This window comes from Thunnus thynnus, chromosome 21 (genome assembly GCF_963924715.1).
Source record: "Thunnus thynnus chromosome 21, fThuThy2.1, whole genome shotgun sequence".
Lineage (NCBI taxonomy): Eukaryota > Metazoa > Chordata > Actinopteri > Scombriformes > Scombridae > Thunnus > Thunnus thynnus.
Genome location: NC_089537.1, coordinates 26,379,578 through 26,389,008, shown reverse-complemented (window position 1 = coordinate 26,389,008; position 9,431 = coordinate 26,379,578). Strand labels below are relative to the sequence as shown.

The 9,431-nt window shown below is 38.5% G+C and overlaps 1 protein-coding gene across 3 annotated transcripts in view; it reads right to left on the bottom strand.

Annotated features, from left to right (window-relative positions):
• Positions 1-1,836: 1,836 nt before the first annotated feature.
• Positions 1,837-9,431, bottom strand: part of LOC137173270 (palmdelphin-like) — a 33,448-nt gene continuing 25,853 nt past the window's right edge. For all 3 annotated transcript variants that reach the window (XM_067578004.1, XM_067578005.1, XM_067578006.1), the window contains 4 exons: positions 8,592-8,706; positions 6,895-6,919; positions 5,284-5,394; positions 1,837-4,349 (listed from right to left, as the gene is read on the bottom strand). In XM_067578004.1, coding sequence (XP_067434105.1) covers positions 3,094-4,349; positions 5,284-5,394; positions 6,895-6,919; positions 8,592-8,706 — 1,507 coding nt within the window. In that variant the 3' untranslated portion in view covers positions 1,837-3,093. The remainder of the gene's footprint in view (positions 4,350-5,283; positions 5,395-6,894; positions 6,920-8,591; positions 8,707-9,431) is intronic.

The window sequence follows — 9,431 nt, the reverse complement described above, 5'->3', positions numbered from 1 at the left end:
TTATATCTATTACAGTTTAATAAACAAATTGTTCAATAACATCCCAATATTATCCATTTTTGTCTCATGCAAATCTAAGCAGGCTGTATATGCATATTTATGTTTATGTGAAGCACTGTGAAGTCTTGTCATGTGTCTTCTGGATGTATAAATAGGCAACTGTTAGCTAACATATTTGTCATAATAAATTTATGGTGTGATAATATGTACATGTTTATTGTCAATATAGTAAAAATCAATGTATGCAGCTTTAAAATACAAAGGTTTTCTCTGATTTGTAATCATTTTCTACAAGCCTAAGTGGCATTACCTTTTTAGCTAATGCAAAATTATTGTTCAAAATATCTTCAATAATTTAGATATTATACAAGTTCACATTGCACCTACATGGTATGAAGTAAGAGATAAAAGTAATAGTACATACATCTGATTTCACATATTTAAAAAGCAAATACTGCTAATCCAAAAAGTGCTAGTTTTCCCAGAAACAGTGTTCCAGTTACTCAGTTACCACATAATCTACAGGTTTCAGTCAAACTATTTTATGGAGAAGAAATAGTCCCTCTGAAAACTGTCACCTTGTGCTCAGATTGCCACTGTTTCCAAGGCCCGCAAAAAATTGAGAGTCAAAAATCTATAAAAATCCAAAACAACTGGAGAACGCCATCTGCTCATGAAGATTATGTGATATGACTGAAAACTCCTGAGCAGCTACTAAATGTATCTTGGGGTTTTGTCAACTGTTGACATAGTGCTCTGTGGATGACCCATAGTAACACTCTCTGATATGACACATGCTGTTGAATTGTTAAAACGTCACTGCTGTGAGCAGCCTAAATGAAATGCCATGCACCTGCTTTGTATTGGTGTGGAAGCCGAAATCTCATAGACAGATGACTCAAAACTTAGTGAACTGACTCTTGTGTGAGTGTAGAGGCCAAAAGAAACTGAAAATCCACCTGGTCTTCATTAGTAATAACAATGATAATAATGTCTCAAAGTACATGTGATAGCGATTTACGATTTGATTTGATCCTGTACACTTCAGTAAAGAAGTGTACAGCACATCCACAATGTGTTACTGACTCTTACCAACCATGATGGGTGAAATATGAGTAATCTTATCAACCAAAATATTAGTCTTGTTTACTTGTCTAGTTTTGAAGGCATGTGCATTCTTGTTAGAGGTGGACTATATTCACACAGTGGTGAAGTACTTTCTTCCAGCAAATGGAAGACAGAATCACACTGAATATTGAATTTTAATGAAAATAAGAACAATGGACGGCCCTGGGTTTCTCACTTTTCTGGTTTTGGTCTTACATAAGAAATTGCGGTTATATAACCGTATCCTTTAAGCATGATAAAGTGCCACCTCGTTTTTTTCCACCCTCCTCCATGTTTTTCATTATGCCACGGAGAAACGTAGAGAGGAAGAGAAGGCCACCAAGGACAAGTGTTTCACATGAGGGACAGAAAAACAACATTCAATTCACTCAGCTGTCAGTCCTTGTGTCTATGCAGGCTGGATTGAGAGCACACATGCTGTCCTGTCTTTGTACAAAACAGCTCAGACACGCATACACACACACACACACTTCTTTATGAACATATTCATATTTGTATTCAGTTCTGTCTTTGTGTTTGTCCCAGCTTTAGGTTGCTGCACTGACTGGGGATGAACACAGGTGACTTATCTCCAATAAACTCCGTTCAAATAATCAGTTTGTTGTAGCGTTTATCTATATAGCATTTATTTAGCATTATAGCATTTATTTACTTGGGTTGTTAAAAAAAAAGGTGAATGTACCAGTTCCAAAAACAATACTGTCACCATCAGTTGAGAAGGAACTCTTTTTAATTACAGTTAAAGTAGCAGCACACAGATCAGTTAGTTGACACTGTTACGGTAGAAATGCAAACAAAAGTGTTCACTGTGGCAGGATATACACCTCCATCTGAAAAAAGCACCTCTTTTAAATGAGGCATACTTTGAGAATGATTACAAATTGTAACTTAAGCCCTTTTAATGGTTTAGAAATAATGTATTCATGCTTTATATGGACACCTGAACATTCAGTGTGCATGCCAGTCAAGTTTTTCCATAGCAAGCTTTTAAAAGCATTTCTTTATGGAGCTGGCATTGTGCACGGGCCATTATCATATTGAAATAGGAAAGGGACAAACACAAAGTTGGAAACAAACTATTATATTATTGTATGCTGCAGCATTAAGATTTCCCTTAATAGGAATTAAAGAGCCCAAACCAAACCAGGAAACACAGAGCCAAACCATTTATTAACATTTACGACTGCAGATTTGATAACTGATGAGAAAATTAGAAGGTCCTTAATCGTCATGAGTAAGGTTTGGAGCTCCAAATTTTAGTAAATCATCAGCCAAGTCAAGTCACTGACTCATTGATAAAGGGTTCTCACACCACAATAATCCATTAATGTAAGTGGTCTAGCTGTACTTTGAAGGGGTCTTAAAGAAGCTAAATAAAAAAACACAGCAATTTATGCTGGGGAGGATATACAGCAGCAGAAAGTGACTTGATGTGGCAACTTTAAAGTTGTTAAATTGACTTAATACTGGTTTATGGAGGCATTATTAAAGATAAAAATACAATTAATAATGATATTTGGTACAATTAATGAAGTGTACTATTTTAGCCACATAAAACTGTACTGTTCAGGCTGTACTGTGTTCATGTTAATGTGTAATGAAACCAATTTGCCAGAAGGTGGCAATAAAGCTTTCAGAATCATCCAGACATCCAGAGTCTGTGGCTGTCAGGTGTTTCTTTCAGTCAGAATAAGATAGAGTTGTGTCAAGATAAGCATTTTGCAACAAATGACATGAGAGGAAAGGTTGTTGCTTTCCTATTGCATAAGAAAGGCTGAGCACCATATGTTGGATTGGCAGCAGGTTATACATTTACAGACAACATAGACACTACCTATGAAACATGATGAACATGGTGCAGGACTAGAAAGAAAGAGAATGAAATCAGCTATTAAATCACCATAATTTCATTCCTATACTGCTTCTTCAGTGACCCAGTTTCTCAGCAATAGGTGAAGTTTCGTCTTATCTTCCTGTTGAGCAGAGCTTCATCTTCTCCATATTGATGCTGCCTGTGTTTGTGGACTCATCCATCCCCCGTCCCTGCAGGTAGGGACTATGCTTTCCAGGCTTGTGGATGAATGTTGGCTTGTGGAGCCCTGAATCATCCCAGTTTGTGTAGGTGTCTTCAATAATGTCTCTGCAGCCTGTGACTTTGGCTATACCCACTTTGGGTTGGAACACCTTGCTCCTGTATCCCTCTGGGTGGTATGAGAGACACTCCTCGTTGTTCTCTTTTTCAACACATTTGGCCTGGTCTTCATCATCATCGCTGTTGCCTATGATCACCAACTCAGCATGGATGTCTTCATCCTCCTCGTCTTCTGCGTTCTCGTAGCCCATGAAGATCATGGTGACAGGCTGTGACTCCAGCTGCTCTGGCAGGGTGTTTGCAAGGTTTGGCGATGAGAAACTCTCTGCACTGTTGGAATTGACTGAGCTCTCTATCAAAGCATCAGGGTCTGCTTCAGATATGTGGCTGGACGGTGAAGGCCTATGGCCATCTACAGCTCTGTAGACGGGCTGTATGGGTGCTGGCATTCCTTCAGACCTGGCTTTGACTGAGACAAGAGCTGCCTGGTTTGGACTGCTTGCATCTGTGTTTTTGTTGGTTAGCCCTTGAGGAGTTTTGGCACCAAAGTGAGGGGAGCAAGGCTGTGGAAGTGGATCCTTGTCACTCTTGGACTGGCCTGGAATGTGGAAGTAGGACTGCTTTGTTTCTTCACCACATCTTTGGACTCTTGACGGGGAGTCTGTTTGGATGAGGTTAGGGCTCGGTGTTTTGCATAGGGTTTTCTGTCCCTCTAACTCGTGGCTGAGCTGGCTTTGAACTGCGTTTCTGGGTGAGATGGCTATCTGGAAAGGGCTGGGGCTGGGTGTTGGGGTTTGCCTTGGTGTTTTATTTGGCGTCCGGGGTGTTGAAGGCCTACTGGTTCCAGTATAGGGTGCAGAGAAGACAGGCTGATGGTACTGCACCTCACTGGGCACATCTGTTGCTTGACGCAGCAGCTCATCTACTTCTGTGGGCGTCATCTCACCAACTGCTCCACTTTGCATTTTGCCTCCATCTTGGTTCATGGCATAAACAGACTTGTGCCCATCGTCATACACTTTTAACCCCTTTTCCTGAATGGTTTCTGGGGTGATAGTTGCTGTAGAGACCACCTGACTTTTTCCTGTTCTTCTATCATGCTCCACACTGATCTCCATTGCAAATGTAGCTGGAATGGAGAAAAGAGATTGAGATGATGTTAGAGTCTTTGAACAAAATAATACAATGTAAATATAGGTCAGTGAATTTTCTTGTCACTGAATATTTCTTGAAGTTATATTATCAATCTTAAAAAGATTGTCCTCCATCACTTACATTGAAAACACATTAAGACTTAATGTAGAGTAATGCAGAGTATTGAATGCAGTACTTTCATTTTTGTACTAATTTGAATGTAACATTGAGGTATATCTGTATTGACTGTGTTGTGATTATAATGAGTGAGATGTGGCACTTGGATATGGGCAGTGGATCAGTTATCCAGTAGGTTTGAAATCCTATCCAACCTAATCTCCTGTGACAAATGTACACCTTGTGTCACTTGTCTATATGTGTATCTGCCTCCTGTCTTTTTTCCATTTTGGCTCTGATAAAGACGTGGTAATGGAGGAACATATGTTGCACTATTTAAGGCTAGAGTGTGCTCCAGTCCTTTTTTCCCTCTCATGAAAACTTAGCTTTCTCTGATGTATGACTTCAGCAAAGTTCCAAAATGGTAGGCATGAAATTGTTCTGTTCTCCTCAGAGTGAAAACTAATTGCTTGATAATTTGCATCCTGGTGAAATGTAAAATTACAGCTTTTAAAATAGCATAATGGAGCCAGGAGGCGGTTTTCAGTCAGAGCAGCCAATCTTAAGCTGCAGACAGCTATGCCTCAACAGCACAAAATGAATATCTGCATGGCCACTGAGCTGAGAGACCGAGCTGTGATCAGAGGAACTGCTGGGCAATGAAAATCTCTCCTGTTTAAATTACACTGCATTTCTACCCATTTCCCTGTCACTTGTCTCTTATATTTTCAACTTATTGTGACAGCTGTATGATCAACCAGCAAGACAAACAATGTTTTTCAGCATGTCCAACAGTTATATCATGTCTGTACCTTTCTTTGGTTCTTCACTACCAGGGTGACATGTAGGAGAGCTTTTTGCTGGTGTCAGCTGGATATATGATGGGATATCTGGGAGTGGTGAGGGAGCATGATGTGTCACATCTGAGAAGAATAATATGACCAGTTAAATACAAGAAAACACCATTGAACCCAAGAACAGCAATGTTTGGTCCATTTTAAATCGTTCACCACTTAATGATCTTGTTATACAGAGGAATATAACCATCATCTTGTGATTATGACCCAGGTATGTCTTTCTCTTATGATAACACATGATTCTCATGTTATGTTTTTTTTTAGCACATTATCCCAAGATAATACGTTAAAGGGATAATTCAAGACTTTGGGGAAAAATGTGTGAGATCCCATATCCCTGTATTTAGTACAGAGCTGGAGTCAGGACGTGGTTAGCCTAGTTTAGCATAAAGACAGGAAGCAGGGGGACATAACTAGCCTGGCTCTGTCCAAAGTTCAAAATACACTTTGAAGTTTACTAACAGTATGTTGCATCTAAAACAAGTTGTATTTCATTTGTTTGAGATTTTGTCAGATTTGGGTTGGCAGGAGGCCACCAACCATGTCTGGCAACCTGAAGACGCTGCACAGAAGTATTGGGCAGATGGATAAACGGTTCATCAAGAAATGGTTCCAGCACTTGACTCCCCCAAAAACCACAAACTGTTTTACATTTCTGTTTGTGTACATATCAATCAAACAAGATACAACATGTTAATAATTAGTGAGCTTCAGAGATGTTGGTGCGTATTTTTTAACTTTGGACAGAGTCAGGCTAACTGTTTCCCCCTGCTTCCAGTCTTTATGCTAAGCTAGGCTAATCATCTCCTGACTCCAGCTCTGTACCGAACACACTGACATGACAGTGATATCCACCTTCTCATCTCTTTCTCAGAAAGAAAGCACACATGATTTTTTTCCATTAAATTGCCATCTAGTTATAAAGATCAGAGGAATAACAGTCTCAAAGGAGATGAGAGCAAAAATGACACCTGTGTTGTGCCCAACGATGAGATAATGAAGTTGTAATCACAAAATATTGGTTGTGAGTTATTTCATGACAACTAAATATTAACATCATTATCTTGTAATTTAAAAGATTCCAACTGCAAAATTGTAATTTGTTATTTTAAGAGATACAAGAAAATAAGATACTGGATTTCAGTGGTGATTATACATTGCTACTCTGAAAGAAGCTAATTAATGCATGATCTTAAAATAACAGGCGTAAAAAATGAGAAACCATGATTGTCTGTGTGGGTATGATGAACAATCAAGGTTAAAATATTTAAAAAAAAGGTTAGTATATCAACAATACATTCAATGTTATCATAACTGTGATGATAGCAACTAAGATTATTTTAGTTTTATTATTGTTTATTTGAGAATATACTGTATATCAAAATGTCAGATCTATCGGTACGTTAATACAGCCTGGTCTGACACATTATGGTAGTTTTCACTAATTAAAAAAAAAGTTAAGATTCAAGATTAAAGAAACTTTATTTACATTACAGACACTATATACAGATAAGAAGCAACTAATCAACCAATCACAACACACCAAAATGCCATAAAAGTGTTTACCTGCGTGGAACTCTGCATTTAGCTCCTACAGGTGAAGACAGAGTAGTTGAGGGTCAAAGTGGAGAGAGTAACAGGAAGCCAACATCACAGCAGCGCTACAGATTAATAAGGCACTTTGGTGTTTAGCATCAGCAGTTATTTCACTGTGTTTAAGTCTAAATACTGACAACAACCAGAAAGCAAATCATGCATATTAGTCCCGGCACGCTGTACACCCATCATGTGAGCATTTACCTGCCACCTTATTCACTCAAAGCAGCCTCTTGTGAACCACAGCACACAGTCCTCAGCAAGTGCATCTTGTTAGAAATGAGCAGAGATTAGAGGAAGAGCCACAGGCAGCATGGAGTAAGTAGAAAACAATGATATTTGAAATCAGTGTGGTATATTCCTCGACAGATCTAGTATCTGTTTGGTAAGTTGGCAAACAAAATTCTACTGTTATATTCTACTCTATAACCAAAATATGTGACACTCTCCTTTTGGTGTAAATGACACTATCTCTGACCTTAAAGAACATTTGTGAGCTCAGTTGTGGCCGTAAATGAAGTAGCAACGTTTATCAAAGATAAATTTATTTTTACAAATTGTAAACAAAATGACAATTTATTGTATAAAAGAACAAACGCACATTTGGACAAATGATTTATAAATTAAGACGTTTATATTTGGTGTAACTGTTCCATACCACAAAGTAATTTATAATATACACAGTACATTTTATATAGTAATCTTTATAGTTAATTCTTTCTGCAGTTAGTATACAAGAAATCAACACACCTTCACAGACAAACAGGAAATTATACTTGCACCATTCAACTTCAATAATACATGCAAATTAAGCTTCACAATGAGGCTTTTTCATCTCCAAGTTATTATGATTTGTTGCAGCTGTGCGCAGCTCTTCCAGCTCCTTTGTGCATTGCATTGCAGGGCAATAATGAGAATCCACAGCAATATTTTTTTGTTTTGCATATTGATCTCACATTAAAATCGACACTTCCAGCGTGACCACTACATTTATCGAAACCTGCTTAGAATTCATATGTAGTATGAACACATGTTAAGGGTGTACATATTAATAAATAATAAAACACTGACAGATGCAGACTCATATTTATTGAACTTTAATCTGAGACTTGTACTTATAATGTGGCATCACCCAGCAAAGCACTGTCTTTGCCAGTTGAATATATGCAAACAAACATTCCTCAGTACTTTGTAATGTAAGTGCCATCATTTGGAGATGGAGGATAAACTGCATGTGATAAACTCTCAGACTCATGGAGCTGTGACTCAAACTGACTGTCCTGGATCATATTTCATCTCAGCTGTACCTTTGGCAAAACACCCACAATAACACAGCCCCTTGCATTTTTTTTTTTTAAATGCAGTGCTGTTTTTCTGCCTGACTTGCCAGTAACACCTCCAGAAAGACAACCTCTCACTCTCACATGCACACCTACAGGCAATTTAGAGCTGCCAGTTCACCTAACCTGCAAATCATAATTAAGTCAGGAGACATCAGCAAATGATGGTTTGTTAAAGGCTGACGGTTTATTAGATCTCACCATATTTCATTGCATTGCTCAGAAGTTGTAAACAGTAGCAGAATTAATCAGTAAGCAACACACAGCAGTATAAGAGCCAATAAAGCAACCAGAGTGTTAACTTGCAGCCAGTTTATTTCTGCCTACCTTGATAATGTCCTCAGCCGTCTTCTCCACTTCTTTTAACCGCTTCAGAACAACTTCTTCATTGGCAGAGATGTTGAGTTCCTGTGCTTCCAAGTCCTCAATCTCCTTCTCTATTCTGTACAAGAGAGCAGTGAGCAGTGTTGATTATTGGATCAATATCTCAGCTGAACTGCATTTTCACTTATTCTTAACTAACAGCACCACTTAGGGAGCACACTGTATGAACGGCTTTTAATCAAGCAAGCACACAGCACATTTGCTTCAGTTCTCTATTTTCAAACATTATGGGCAGTATTGCTGTCCAACACTTGTTATTTCCAACACTTGTTATTTTAAAATATGACTTTGTACTTATGAATGTTTATTGTTTCTGCCGTGAAGTGAAGATTTGCATATCTGGTTAAATGATGTGTCGGCAGTTAACATATTGGCAGTTACAAATCTAATTACATTTTTATCATCATATTTAGTCATTTCTTTATTCTACATGTTTAGAACCAAATGGGCTTTCAATGAGGAAAACAGACCGTTTAAAATTCTTAAAGCTCTAGAGATCTGCAGTCCATATTCATAAACAACAGTGATCTTCCCATTTCAGCCCACTTTTGGGCCTATTGGGAGGAGTATATTGTCAATCACAGAGAGGTCAGGGTTATTTCAGAGCCCATCCTGTGTGCTGATGGGTTGTTGAGACAGGGATTTGGTCCACAGATTGCCCGTGTCGGCCAGCTTTGTTCCAGCTCAGCATACAGAGCTGTCAGGCTGCTGCACTAAAGGCTCAGTAACAGAGTGAGTGAAGTTCAGTTCTGCTCCAGCATCAACACATATTAGAGGTCCCTC